Source organism: Artibeus jamaicensis, unplaced genomic scaffold (genome assembly GCF_021234435.1).
Source record: "Artibeus jamaicensis isolate MK-2021 breed Jamaican fruit bat unplaced genomic scaffold, CSHL_Jam_final contig_490, whole genome shotgun sequence".
Classification (NCBI taxonomy): Eukaryota; Metazoa; Chordata; class Mammalia; order Chiroptera; family Phyllostomidae; genus Artibeus; species Artibeus jamaicensis.
The window spans coordinates 78,973-94,479 of NW_026521861.1; the positions used below are offsets into that span (position 1 = coordinate 78,973).

Genomic DNA, 15,507 nt, shown 5'->3' on the forward strand with positions numbered 1-15,507 from the left:
TCCCTGCCCTACAACCAGCACCACCCAGTGTAGTGCTCTCCCAGTCTCCGCCCCACCTCGGGCACGTCAGGGCCACTGCGTGTCACCCCTCCCTTGTGAAGCTAACACTCCTGCCGGGGTCCTGAACCTTCCAGCTCCCAGGACCATCTCTGTGTACCTTCCACACACCTCAGTCTACTACCCAATTCCTGTTTGTCTTGGGAAAAGAAGTGCAAGGGAAGAAGTGAAAAATAAACACAGTTGATATCTTTTGGGGGTGAGATTATAGATATTTTGTTTTAATTTCCTATTTTATTGTTGTAATAATATACAGGTAATAAAATAACTTAGGAGAAAAAAGAATTGTTTAATAATCTCTTTTAGATTCCAATCAATTTCTCTCATTTCTTTCATAATTTAAATAAATGATCTACAGGTACTTACTTCAAATGCCTTATAAAATCTTATCATTTGGTGGTTTTGCTTTGGCATTCTATCAACACGAGATCAGCAGGGCTTGCTTCCAGTCAGTCAGTATGTGCTTTCTGTCCTCAGTTCCCAACCTCTGACCTCTCCAGTTAAAGCGAGACCCCGGTCTCCAGTTTCTCTTACCTTTCCACAAAGTATCACACATTCAGCTAGAAGTGAACAGCATGCATAGGACACCAAAAAGACATAAGCTTGAATGGCAGCCCCATCAGTCACTAGCCTGGCGACCTTGGACGAACTCCTTTCCCTCTAAGTCTCAGGTTCCTCATCTGTACAGTAGGATTAATAGCAGCACCTACATCTCAGAGGGCTGTTGTAAGGAACACATGAGATCAAGCCTGACAGATCTCTGAAGGGGGGGGGGGTGTACAACAAACACTCAGGACACGTTAGCATTGTTGCGCTGTCACCTAACATCCCAAGGACCTCACTCCTTCCTTCAGAGGGACAGAGCCCTGATTCTGCTTCCTATTTATTTCCAGGCGAGTCACACGAATACTGCCTAATCTAAGCCAAATCATGACCCCATTCCCATTTCTAGTGATCAGTTCATGTGTACGCATGTGACCCAGTTCTGGCCCATGAGAAATAAAGAGAAACCTGACTGGGAAACTCTGGAAAAGGCTTGCTCACTCTTAAATAACACAGGGCCACTTTTACTTCTGCTGGATGCTTAGTAGGATCTGGCGACTACAGTAGCATATTGTGACTGTGATTCCAATAAAACAGCAAAATGGTAAGATGCTCCCTCCCATGTTGTACCAGGGCTGCTCTGACCAATGAAATGTGGCAGCAGTGATGGTATGTCATACCCAAGGTCAGACTTAGACAGACACTGTGGCTCCCATCTTGAGCCTCCTGTCTTTCCCGGATCACTCACTTTGGGGAAAGCCGGCTGACATGTTGGCAGGACAGCCGTGCAGAGGAGCTGAGGCCTGCAGTGCAGAGTGAGCTTCCTTGGAAGTGGGCCCTTAAGCCCCAGACGATGATGGCAGTAGCCCCGGCCAGCAGCCTGACTCTTGACTCCAAGCTCATGAAAACTTGGGGCCAGAACCACCCGCTAAGCTACTCCTGGATTCCCAACATGGAGAAACTATGACATAATACATGTTTCCTGTCTGAAGTTGCTAAGTTTTGACATAACTTGTTACTTAGAAATAAATAACTAATACAGTTCCCTTGTTTAAAAGAAACAGATTGATTGTTTTTCAAACATTTTTGACAATGACCCACATAAATACACACATTTTAAATCATGACTCATTGCACATATATGTAGGAGTGGAAATAAAAGTTTCAGGAACTGCAGTTATTTTTATTATTTGCAGTACATTCCAATATTTTCTATTTTATTAAAAAACATATATCCTGGGTGCGACCATGATTGGGCTGCATTGTCTGTCTGGGAAACACCACACTGAGAGCTAAAATTTCTTCTACTGTGAATATCCTGTATCACCTCAAAGGGGGCTGTAAAGGGAAGAAGCTGATGTACAAATAACCTCTGAACTCAGTAACTAAAACTTCATTTCTTAGCAGAACTACTCAGTACCAGCAAGGCCCTGCTCCTGCCTCCTATCTATGAAGTTTATAAAAAGAAAAAAGCTGCGTCTGAAACAACAGCAGGACTGCATACCCACAACATCGCTGATCTCCAGATCGGCCAGTAACTGCTTTGAGACCTTTATCACCATCTGCATGTTTCCAAAAAGTCCCTCAAAATCAATGTTTGGTATCTGAGAAAGAGAAACAAAATGTAAAGATGCATGAAAGTGAAATCAACAGTGTATCATTCATGTTAGAAACACCTCTTCCAGGACAGTCGAGCCATTCAAGGTCATCTTCACTCGCCTTCACGAAGGTTCCAGAATAGAAACATCCACCACCAGCTTTAGTGTCACCTTTGCCCTTGATCCAACTATTGACCCCATATGACCTTAGTAAAATGACGGTGGAAACAATTTGGTCTGTAACTACACTGGGATACATATTCCCACCCAGCACCCGGAATCTGATGGCAGCACCCACTTCCTACAGAAGTTCTCGGAAGTGACTGTTCCAGACACAAATCCACCTGGTCCAGGTGGTCAAGTAACAGGCAGTGAGGACTGCAGATCCCCAGGAACTGTTAACCTCTTTTTCCAACTCCAGCATCTAGAAAACTACCTAACATATGCACATGAGAGTTTTCTAACTAAACCGTATACAATCAGGTGCTAGAGCCAGTCATCCCAGCCCTCACTGTGTTAGTACACAGCCTTTCCAGTGAAGTGACAATCCAACCTCTCTGGCAATGTTTTCAGGAGCCAAAACATGCTGGGTGTTACTCCAGTCAGTCTGATAAGTTAACAGTGGACTTGAGTAGTGACAGGATGCTGATGGCTTAAATTAACACAGTTAACACACATATGTTGAGACCCTTGAGTTAAGAGCAGCAGCCACAGCCTTTACTTCAAACACAATAAATCCATGTGGTGAAAGCTCCCGTGTCCTGATACTTGAGGCTTGGAGAACCATGGTCAAGGTAAAGGTAACTTGCTCCCACAGTTCCCACCTGTGCCTGCTGCAGGGGTACCATGATCCGCTCAATACACATTTCCAGATCCCGAATGTAGTCTCGTTCCGTCTGATGAAGCTCTTCTACCACCTTGGCTCTCTTCTCCAGCATCCTCTGCTCTGGGTTTTCAGTGGACACAGACCCAGAAGAGGCCACTGGTGAGGAAGACTGAGAGGAGAGGAGCGTCATCTCTAGAAGGGAAAAGAAAACGGGTCAGTGTCTCTGTGCCAAAGCGGGACTCTGGTGCTCACACCAGTTTGATGTGAAAGGAACGCAGTCCTTGAGGACTGAAGGCCTCACAGATGTCAACTATCAGGAAACCTGATCCCACAGGCCAGTTCCACTCATGAACTGACAAAGAGCTTGGAAGGTCATGGCTGCAGAGAGAACCTCTCCCATCTGTGTAGTACCATTTTTAGAATTTGTCGTAAAACAAAGAGTGGCTGGTCAATTTTATGAGGACAAATCAGTGTCCTCATAAAACTGCCTTAGCAAAGAGGTTGAAAAAGCTGCTGTTCCCATCAAGAATTGCTTTCATTTAATTAGGTATATAATCCATTCCATGATCTCAACAGCAGAAATACAAGACTGTCTGTTAAAATCATTGATATATGTGGGCCTGAGAACCAAAGGGTCAGGTTCCCATCAGTTTGATTCCCAGTCAAGGCACATGCCTGGGTTGCTGGCCAGATCCCCAGCAGGCGGCACATGAGAGGCAACTACGCACTGATGTTTCTCTCCCTCTCTTTCTCCTTCCCTTTTCCTGGCTCTAAAATATAAATAAAATCTTTAAAAAAAAAAAAACCAATGATATAGCACAGCAATTTTCACCCTTTTTCATCTCATTGGCATCTCATTATTAGTTTATATTAGTAATATATAAACTAATTACTAAAATTCTGCCGCACACTAAAAAATCCATTTTTGACAATCTAACAAAAAAAAGTAAATATAATTTTCATTCATTCACACCACATGGCTATTGTTGCATTGGCTGTTATCATTTTTTTATTTGACATTCTAAGGAAAAAGAAGTCAATATTCTGACCTCTTTAAAGATTTTTGTGGCACACCAGTTGAAAATTGCTGATATACCACATTAAAATAAATACTATGGGAACAGAACCCATTGTTTTCCAGTCATGTGATGGTGAATTAACATCAACATAAAATAAAATATGCAAAAATTATTTAGAGACTTCCTATCAAAACATTAGTAAAGCCTCACAAGCAGGGTTTGTTACTTCAAATGTCCTAGAAGATACAAATGGGCTATAAACATGAAGTTTCTTAATGGTATTTCCAATTAAAAAAACCCCTGCAGAACCACACTGCACAACCTAAAAATGAAAACAAATAAGTCATCTTGTTATTAACTTTTTAGTTACCTGTAACTTAGACACATATGAGAGTTATTTATGTAGATGAGATGGCATTTGTTCATTAAAATGAACATTAAATACTCAGATAAACAACCAACAAAACTTCGACAGTGAAGCAATCTCTGCTGTTTATTTCAAATTCCTTAAGAATCACTTAACTCCAGATTTGGTAGGTAAATGTATTAGTAAGTCTCAGTATAATTACAAGAATTTTTCCAGCCCTAAGATGCAAAAATACAAGTATTCAAACTACTTTAGAAAACTAGGCTTTCACAGAAGATTTTAGTTTCCAAAAATCTGCTTCCCTACTGCCCCTTCTCTAAGAATTTAAGAACGCCTATGTTTAAAAAGTGCAATCCAGATTCTGGTTCCTGAAAACCATCCTCCACTAAAAGGCACCAGACTTCTATGGAGAAATGACTAATTCCAGGGCTGGGCAGGGAAGGTGTGAACGGCATGTCTCGTGGCAGGAAGGAAGGAAGTGCTCAGCAAAACGAGGGGCCATGTAAAAGGGGGTCCCACTGGCCAAATCTGGTACAATTTAGGTATGGAAATAAATAAGCACGGGATTATCCCATTGAATAAAATAAGAATCCATGAGCTCATATTGGTAATATATAAGTACATAAATAAATGAGAGAGGAGAGAAAGCTCTTGTGGTAGAATAAACATAGAAAAATAATGGGAGTTTTAAAAAATCACCATTTTGTAACCATCAGAATAAACTCTGGTTCAGGCACAAATCATCAGGGTGATCACAGTGCTGTGGGGTGCAGGGTGGGGGGGAGGTTGATGGTGATCAGGGTACTTGTATAGTTTCAATTAATTATTACAAATTACTTATTAATCACAAAAATGAAAGTAATAGCTATATGGTGGAGAAATGGATAATACCATAACTGACTAATCAAAATTCAAATCACCAATAAGGGACCAAGAGCCATCATGTGTTTCCATGTGACATCTGAAATCAAACACATTGTCCCCGATGAAGTAGCCCAGGCAAAAATGCATAATCTGAAAGGAACCTTGAGGAAGCATCAGACAGACCCAAACTAAGGATGTGCATACTTCAAAATATCCCATCATGAGAGAGAGAAGGCCTGAGGGGGGGTTCCCAACAGAGAGGACGAAGAGAGGACAAACAGACACAAGATGGGATTCTGAGCTGGGTCCTGGGGGTGGGGGCGGCAGGGGGGGGGGGGGGCGATTGTTACAAAGGATGCTACTAGGGCAACTGATGAAACTGTGATATAAACTCTTAGATCACATTAATGATTAAGTCAACAAAAATGTCCCCAAACAGCAAATCTATGTGGTCACATATGAGAATATCCATGGTCATTAAATATACACTGTACCTTAGTAAGACGCATGATATATATGTAACCTACTCTCAAATAGTTCAGAGATTTAAAAAACTGTGTGCATGCACATGAGGAGAGAGAATGAAAACAAAAACACGGCAAAGCGTTAAGTACTGGTAGGTTTGAATAAAGGATATACAGGAGGCTCTTTGTACTGCTACAATTTTCTGTAAATTTGCCATTACTCAAAATGAGGTCTAAAAAGATATAAAGAGCCCTGGCTGGTGTAGCTCAGTAGATTGAGCACATGCCTGTGAAGCAAACGGTCGCCGGTTCAATTCCCAGTCAGGGCACATGCCTGGGTTGCAGGCCAGGTCCCCAGTAGGGGACACATGAGAGGCAAGCACACATTGACGTTTCTCTCCCACTCTTTCTCCTTCCCTTCCCCTCTCTCTAAAAATAAACAAAATCTTTTTTAAAAGGATATAAAGAAAAATACCTTTCTTGAACTTATTTTTGGTAGAATGACAAAATTTCAAACATAACTCTTATTTCATCAGAGCACTAAATTATAATTCTAAATTAACTGTAGTGTATGAAAATTTATTTTGAATAGGCTTGTTTTAAATTTTCTTTGCAATTTCAAAGCAATAGAGTCTCAGTCCCAAATAGGATTTCATAAGTGGCAAGCTGAGAAGAAGAAATCATTTATTTTTATTTATTTAATTTTTCTGAGTTATAAATGACATAGAAATTGTGATTGTTTCAGGGGTACAACATAGCAGCTCAGCATTTGTAAAAGAAACTCATTTTTAGCACAGGACTAAAAGGTTCTGCAAAGGGAGAGCATTTATCGGCTTGCCACCAGGTGCCTCGCACTTCACACATCATGCCCCGGAGCCCGTTCCACATTCACGCCCAAACTCTGAGGTAGTTACCACTCCCGCTGGATAGATGAGCATGCCCAGGCTTTGAGAGACTGACCCCCTCACCCCAGGTATATAGTCAGTAAATCGCAGTCTGGAATTTGAAGCTAACAATATTTAAATCCAAATCCTATATAGTTAACCATGTACCGTTGTGCTGCCCTAGCCTGGCATCTCAACTAGAAAAGGTCAAGGGCTTATTTGCTTCAAATTTTAAAAATTCCCTGGAAACTACACACATGCTCCTCCAAGGTCTTTCCCTTTCCCTAGAGCTGGAATTGCCTGCAACCCAGCCTCAACATGCAGATGAGGAAACAGCACAGGGGATGGCAGAAAACCAGGGACCTAGGTGCCTGAGTGACCTGGAGCATCCTCCTTGGACTATTGCATGAGAAAGAAATAAACTTTTGTCTTTTTAAGCCATTGGAAAAAAAAAAATCCCTGGAAGCTATTATCTCCCAGAAATCAAAGTTCTATTAAGTATAGTGGTTGAAAGCATAAAACACCAGCAAGTACTTACCAGTCAGAAGCCAGCACCTTACATTAAGAGACTAAATCAGATTTTTATTTCTATTAAAAGAAAAAATATGTTAACAATTCTTTTAAACTACCAGCATGCCTTTTTTTTTGGGGGGGGGGGGAGGCAGGTAAATTTATAAACTCTTGTATAGCCTTTAAAAAACAAAACCAAACTCACTTTAGCCTGATTAAAACACCCCAGCAGGACGCTTTTGTTAAATTGCAGTTTCCCGGGCACCAGCTCTGAGTCTGAGTCAGCAAATCTGGGTGGGACCCAGATATCTGCAATTTTAACAAAATCCTAGGTGTTTCTGAAAGTACAGGTGACCTGCAGGCTCCACACACATATTAATTAATACTTAAAGATTAATTCAAACTAGAAATATCTGAGTTGAAAAGACTCCAAATGTAAGACTGTTTTTCCATTATTCCAAATATATTCTAAGAAAAAAGCTTGATCTAAAATTTTAGTATCTGGGACAACCCAGTGAAAGAAGGCAGCCTCTACCCTCAGCGAGCTACGGAGGAGGTAAGAACCTTTGAATCTTACACACTTCCCCACTCTTTAGCTGGGAAGCCCCCAAGAAAGTCCATTTTTACCTCTGAGCCAGTTTTTTCATCTGCAAAATGAATATCAATCTTGTAGAATTGTTGGGGGAACTGAATAAGGTAATAACTCAACACCAACTTAGTCCTTTTCTCGAGATGGGCCAGAAAACTCCTCTGCACCAGGTTACGGTAAATTGTACCAAGTAGAAATGCTCTGTTCAGATCCCATAAAATTGTACTTTTCTTTAAGAACAATAAAATCTGGGGAGGAGGAAGCATGGGAGAAGCTGTGGCCCAGCACCAGCCTATCAATAAAATGTGCTGAGCAGTCAGTCCCCTGTCTTCTCAGGGGGGCCCTGCAGGTGTTGGGGGGCTGGGGCTGACGGCACAAATTTACTTGTGGTGATAAAACAATTCTTGGTGGGTTTTTTCCCTTTTGTTCTCCTTTCCAGCTCCTTCTCCACCCACCCCCACCCACTCCACTCCTTCTCAAAATCCCACCTTCCCAGGTTAGTCTTTTCTCACCAGGCTCATTCCTCAGCGTGCTAAGGAAGGAATCCGTTCACCCCTCAGCTTCCCACAGCTCTCACAACCACACTTTTAAAGTAGAGTTAAATAGAAAAGCCACTCACTTCTCCCCTTGCTCTGAAAGTTGGCTCTGTCTTTGATAAGAAAAATCTTGGAATTCCCTGCGTGGTCCCACGCTGCACTTGAGTGAGAAGGAGGCTGACTGTTCTACCTGCTTTTGGGTGGGCTCCAGCAACCCCGGGAGGCACCTGCAGCACCAACCTCTGACTCAGTGTTCAGTGGTACAGTGCATTGAAAAGTTAGCAGGCGGAGTAGAATCTTCCCAGAGCTCTGGAATGCCCTCCCAGACCCTAAAATTCCCCCAGGCTTTCCCATATTTACATATGAATCGACCTGAGTCCCCCAGGCTATCGGGGCAGGGCAGGCTCTAAAGGATGGAGCTGGACTCTTCTGCTAACTGGACTGAGATGCAGAAGAGGGGCCTTGCTTTTTGCTCAGGCTCAACACCTCTGCCCTATTAGCTCTCCTTTCCTCGTGCTCAACAGTCACAATTCCCCTTCAGGAGTTTTTAATCCAAGAGTCTTATCTCTTACTTTTCCAAACCCTGCTAAACGCTGCTTTGTGGGGTGCTTTTTAGGGGAGAATTCTAAAGGCCCACCCATCTCTTACAATACCTAAGAGGCAGAGCTGGACAGCGGGCAGCACGCGTCTACTTTGTCTGCACTAGTACTGCTCTGCGCCCCGCCCCCCAGGCCAGGCCCTGGCTCTGCCAGGGGAACTGTACCCCCTACTTTAGGTATCTCACCCTAAAGCCATCAGAACGCAGGCTCGGCTCTCTGGTCCCAGAGCAGCAGGGACAGCACAGAGTATTCACAGGGACTGGGAGCCATGCTCACAGCTCACAGATTTCATAAGAAACTGAGGAAAAGAAAGTCGCAGAATAATATGCCATTTTTGGAGAGAGAAAAAAAGAACCTGCAACCCCTGCCCCCACTCCCCGCATATTTCCATATACTGAATATACAGGGGTGAGCAAAAGTAGGTTCACAGTTGTAGGACAAATGAGTAATGCCATAATTAACAAATAGTAACACAGGACTAAACTGTGTGTCTCATGTAACTGCAAACCCACTTTTGCCCACCCTGTACCTACACTCTGTACGTGCACAGAAAAAGGACTGGAAGGAGAACACACAGAGCTTATCAGAGCTGGCCTCAGGGAGGGAACTGGGATTTGGGGTTGAAGGATCACTGGGGACTTGAGCTGAATTATTAATCTCACAAAAACCTGCTAATGTATTGCTGGTCAGGTAAAACAAACTGCCAGGCTACGATGCACCTCTGTTGGTAAAATTCTAAGCAGCTTGAGAGAGGGCAACCTGTGGGGAAGAGCCCTTCCCACTGCTTCTAAAATCGCAGCATTAACTTGTGAGGCTTTCTTGGCTGGATGGTAAACCCTTGTGCCACTGCTTCCCCCTCCTCTTCGCTTTAAGTTTTACATGGCACTGACCGTGTGTCAGGACTGTTCTAAGCACTTTACAGACATTAGCTACTTAATCCTACTAATGTCTCTATTTTACTGACAGAGACGAAGAGAAGTTCAGTGACTGGACCAGTAAGTGGAAGACTGGGACTTGAGCCCATGCTGTGCTCCTGATCAATAACAAGTCTGTCTCCAGGCAAATCACAGCAGTTGTAACCTAGAATTCTACTAGTTTGTGGGGTTTTGTGGCCACCAGTAGCTAATGGTAACCCAGTACAAGTGTAAAGCACACCTTAACCTCTGTAGAGTTACAGCTCACCCACCATTAACACTGTGAACAAGGACGCATCTAAACGTAGATGCGTATGTTCATAGCATCACAGCTATAAAACCCCACTCGGTACATTGTAAATAATCCCTTGTCAGACTCGAATCTGCGTAAGTACCATGCACAGTAAACAGTTAATAGTCTTCCAGATAATTTATGGCAGAAATGATGTAAAAAAAAAAAAGGCCTTTTTTTAGAATCACATCCTTTGATAGACATTTTTTTACTCAGGTACAGGGAGAGCCCCCTTCACAAAACCTTAGCTCCTTCCTGGTAACCTTGAAAAGGCTTGAAAACCTTTAGTACTTTTTCTACTTTTTAGAAAATAAAAGGCAAGCCTTTTAAACAAGGAGTCTACTTCCAGGAATTCAGTCTATGTAAATAATTGGAAAGTGCACAGAGATGTACATGTAGGAATGTCCTTCAATGTATAAAACATTTATAAACAACCTGACTGGAAACAAGCAAAATTTCCCCCCAGAGGGGCCTGGCTAACTAAAGCACGGCATGTCTGTGTAGCAGAACACTGTTACAGCGATTGAGATACAGACTTACATTTATTAACAGGGAACATTGTGTGTTATTAAGTAAAAAGCAGATTACAAAATAGTTTATGAAATAAATGTAATTTTGTTAAAAGGGGAAAATATTTTCAATGGAAATATCTGAAAAAGTCTTGAAGATGATAGAAATTTGGATATTTTGCCTTTCTTCTCATTTACTGTATTTTCTACTTTTTCTATACTGAACCTGTAATGCTGATATAATGAAGAATAATAAAGTAAAAAAAGAACATTTGCTATAAGTGAGAATGTTCTCATACTTACAGCTTCCAATTACCCAGTTAATCCATTTCAAATTCTTTCTTCACTTTTTAATAATCTGAGGCTTCTTTCCTGACCTAATCCCTTCACAATGCTGAAGAAAATGAGTAATAAAATGCTGTTGAAATGACAATTTGCTAGTCCTATGAGAAAAGCCAAACATAACTGCCTGCTGAACAATCCGTCTGTAAAACCCTGAGAGGAGGCCATCTGAAAACGTGCTCTGTCTCCTCCGCAGGCCCAACTGGAGGAATCATAACTCCTGGTTTTCCATTCTACCACATCGCTCCAGCCAGCCCACCCAGCCCCCACCACTCCTTTTCCTTTAACACCAACACAGCTTCTATTTGGAGAAAGTTTGCTCCAGGTAAAACTTCCAGCACTGTGGTCCCTGGCTCGCCTGTGCCTGCCAGCCAGGCTCACAGGCGGCTCACAGGCGACTCTCTAGGATCACCAAACTTCAGGTCCTGAATCTCAGCAGCAACTGAAAAAAACTTTCCCTGTGGCTTTTGCTCAGGAACTGCCCTGCCTCTTTTGGCGCGTAGCCCGGGGTCCAATCCCTGTTGGGAGGGCATCCTCCTGGGGAGGCCTAGCTCAAAGCCTCTCACTTCCCTCTTCCTTTTCCAGGCGCTAGTCAGCAAAGCAAACAAGAGTCAAGTACACGAGAGTCTGCAACTTCTTATGCTGCTGGGACAAGTTTAAAACTAGCACCACTGCAACACCACTTCTGAACGCTTATCACATACACATAAGTCCTAGAAAGGTGTGCTATTGGTGTGCTTAAAACTGTGAGGTTATTATTATTTCATCTTTAGACAGCAGAAGTGATGTTACCAAGAAGGCAGTCTTTGTAAAACAATTAAAAAATTATCATTGTTTAATAAGCAAAAATGGATTATAATCAAACAATAAAACTTTACATAAAAAACTTTATTTTCTAAACACGCACACACGCACACTTGATGCTATATATAATAAATCTCTTGAGGGAAACTTATTACTATTCTCATTTTACAAATGAGGAAACAGGCACAAAACAATGAAATGACTTGCCTGAGACCACAGAGCTAATAATGCTACATATTAAAAATAAGCATCCCAAGCCAGTGCTTCCCATGAAATGTCAAGCCCTGTTCTGGGTTATATGCCTCCTCCATATGAGCACAACCATTTCCCATGTTATATCTTCCTATTTAATAGCAACAACACAGTGGCCTTGGCTGGTGTGGCTCAGTGGATTGAGTGCTGGCCTATGAACCAAAAGGTTGCCGGTTGGATTCCCACTCAGGGCACATGCCTGGGTTGTGGGCCAGGTCCCCAGTAGGGGCATGCAAGAGGCAACAACACATTGATGTTTCTCTCTCTCTGTCCTTCTCTTCCCCTCTAAAAATGAGTAAATAAAATATATTTAAAAAAATAACAACACCACAGGCTCACCACAGTAATGTTTTAAAATTTGTTTATCTTCATGGCCCTTTGGCTATTTGTCTATCCTACTCTATAAAGCCAGATTTTCTTTAGCTTCTATTAGGTGGTTTACTTTTATTACTTTCATTTGCTCTCAAATAATTTTATGTATGTTTTATAACTGTGCACCAAAAAAATCAGCTTGATCTGAATTATAATCCTCTTAGAAGTTTTAATTTAAAAATGTATAAATACTAAAGAGAGAGCTACCAAGAGATGCAGAATTCAAAACACTAGTTATGCCCTGGCTGGTGTAGCTCAGTGGATTGAGTGCGGGCCTGCGAACCACAAGATCGCGGTTCGATTCCCAGTCAGGGCACATGTCTGGGTTGCAGGCCGGTCCCCTGCAGGCCAGTTCCCAGCAGGGGACGCACGAAAGGCAACCAAACATTGATGTTTCTCTCCCTCTCTCCTTCCCTTCCCCTCTAAAGAAATAAAAAATAAAATCTTAAAAAAAAAAAAACACTAGTTATAAGGATGCTCAATGAAGTTAGGGGGAAAATTGATTATCTCAGTGAGAACTACAACACAGAGACAGGAAACACTAAAAAAGAGACAGGAAACATAAAAAAGAACCAGTCAATAATGAAGAATACAATAACTGAAATAAAGAATACATTAGATGAAGTCAACATCAGACTACAGGAAGCAGAGGACAGCATCAGTGATTTATAAGAAGAGCTAGCAGAAAATACCCAATTGGAACAAATACCCAATTGGAGCAAAAAGGGGAAAAAAAAGAATTTTAAAAAAGGAGGTTAGTTTAAGGAACCCCTGGGACAACATTAAGCATAATAACAGTCACGTCATAGGGGTACCTGAAGTAGAACAGCAAGGAACTGAAAATCTATTTGAAGAAATAATGACTAAAAACTTCCCTAACCTGGCAAAGGAAATAGACATACAAGTCCAGGCAGTGCAGAGAGTCCTGAACAAGAGGAACCCAAACAGGCCCACACCAAGATACATCATAATTAGAATGCCAAATGTTATACACAAAGAGAGAATCTTAAAAGCAGCAAGAGAAGAGCAGTTAGTTACCTACAAGGGAGCTCCATTAGACTATCAGCTGATTGATTTCTCAACAGAAACTTTGCAGGCCAGAAGGGATTTGCACAAAATATTCAAAGTGATGAAAATCAAGGACCTACAACCAAGATTACTCCATCCAGCAGACCTATCATTTAGAACTGAAGGACAGATAAAAAGGTTTCTAGATAAGAGAAAGCCAAAGGAGTCCAAGGGAGCTCTTGAAGAAAAGGAAAAAAAGGTGGAAGAGAAGGAAAAAATAAAAATACATATAAGAAAATATTGCAAAGAAAAAAATTCTCATTGATAAGGGCAAACATAATAAAAGCAGTAGACTAACCAACACTAAACCTAATACAAAGGTTAAAAAGCAAAAGTAGAATCATCATCACAAAAGTAATCACATAAGTAATCACAATAGGAAATTAAGGGATACACACAAACACACATACAAGAAATAAAAAAATAATGACATAAACAAAGATGGAGAGGGAGAGTAAAAATGGTAGTGATTATACAACATGTTCAAACATAAGTGACCATTAACTTAAAATAGACTGCTAGAAACATAGCTTGGTATATATTGAGCCTACAATAACCATAAACCAAAAAATAGACAAGAGAGACACAAGAAATAGAGTGAAAAGAATCCAAAGCAACACAACAGAGTGTCAACGTGTAAGAGAAGAGCAAGATAATAAGAGAACCACAAAACAATTAGAAAACAATTCATAAAATGGCAATAACTACATACCTAGCAATGATCACTTTAAATGTAAATGGATCAAATGCTCCAATCAAAAGACAAATGGATAAAGAAGTGGCACACACATACACACACAGTGAAATATTACTTGGCTATAAAAGTGAGTCTTATCATTTGTGACAACATGGAAGGAACTAGAGGGTACTGTGCTAACTGAAATAAGTCAGAGAAACACAAATGCCGTATGATTTCACTTACACATGGAATCTAAAGAACAATATAAATGAACAAACAAAACAGAAACAGACTCATAGACAGAGAACATTTTGGTGGTTGCCATATGGTGGGAAGGGTGGGAGGCCAGATGAAAAGGAGGAGGAATTAAGAAGTACAAATTGTGTGGAGGAGAGATACAGGGGACACCTGTAACAGTGTCAACAATATTTGAAAAATAGTAAGCACAAATTGGTAGTTACAAAATAATTTTGAGGGTGTAAAGTACAGCTTAGTCAATAATATTGTAGTAACTACACACGGGGTTGGGTGCAAGACTTACTGGGGTAATCCCTTTGTAAGTTATATGAATGTCTAACCACTGAAAATTTTGTTGGACTCTGTGCCCCCCGCTCCCCAAAGTACAGTTAAATCTCTTTGATTCTTTTTGTGAAAGGTCTTGAAAGAATGGTCTTCACACTCTCTCTCTGTGGCCTCATCCCCCAACTAAATCCTTTGCAATTAATTCCATGTCCTCACTATCCTAGTCATACTGTCTTTTCAGTCAGCCAATAACCTCCTCAACAAATCCAATGGCGTTATCTTCGATTTTCCTGTGGCATTTTAAAGTGTTGGCCATTCTTTCTTACTTTCAATGCTGTTTTCCTTCTGACACCCTCAAATGATCTTGCCTTCTTATGGGCCTCCCTCCTTCTCCTGCCCCCAAGCAGTGGGCAACCCCTAGACTCAATTTTTAGGCCCCTGCTCTCTGCCCCAGTCCTTTCTTTCCTGGGAGAAGTCCCCTGCTCCGTCTCAGTGATTCTATCTAAGAGGATAACTCACCACACAAAGGTCCAGCTCTGACTGACTCCTCAGGCTCCCATCTGGTTTCTAAGATTTCAGTACTTTAGTTCTTCACCTCGCTGTGTTCCTCTGTCATGACAATCATGTATCTTCCCTCATACAGCATCTTCAACCAGGAATGTTCTCCTGCTTCTCTCTGCCCACGTCAACCCCCCCATTACTCCATTAAGCTTTAGCTTAAGTTCAAACACCTTCCTATAACTCAGGTAAAAACTGGGCTTTCCCCCATATGATTGCCCATAGCATTTACTGTCTATGTTATATACTTGTGTACTTTCTCTAACTGTTCATATTTTTACATTTTGTCTCTTCAACTGATCTGTAAACGCCTATGTGTGTGGGATGGGAGGTCGGTAT

At 41.5% G+C, this 15,507-nt stretch overlaps 1 protein-coding gene across 5 annotated transcripts in view; it reads right to left on the bottom strand.

Moving 5' to 3' along the window:
- DNMBP (dynamin binding protein) overlaps positions 1 to 15,507 on the bottom strand; it is a 101,587-nt gene that overhangs the window by 20,220 nt on the left and 65,860 nt on the right. For all 5 annotated transcript variants that reach the window (XM_053668434.1, XM_037166328.2, XM_037166327.2 and 2 more), the window contains 2 exons: positions 3,023 to 3,216; positions 2,105 to 2,204 (listed from right to left, as the gene is read on the bottom strand). In XM_053668434.1, coding sequence (XP_053524409.1) covers positions 2,105 to 2,204; positions 3,023 to 3,216 — 294 coding nt within the window. The remainder of the gene's footprint in view (positions 1 to 2,104; positions 2,205 to 3,022; positions 3,217 to 15,507) is intronic.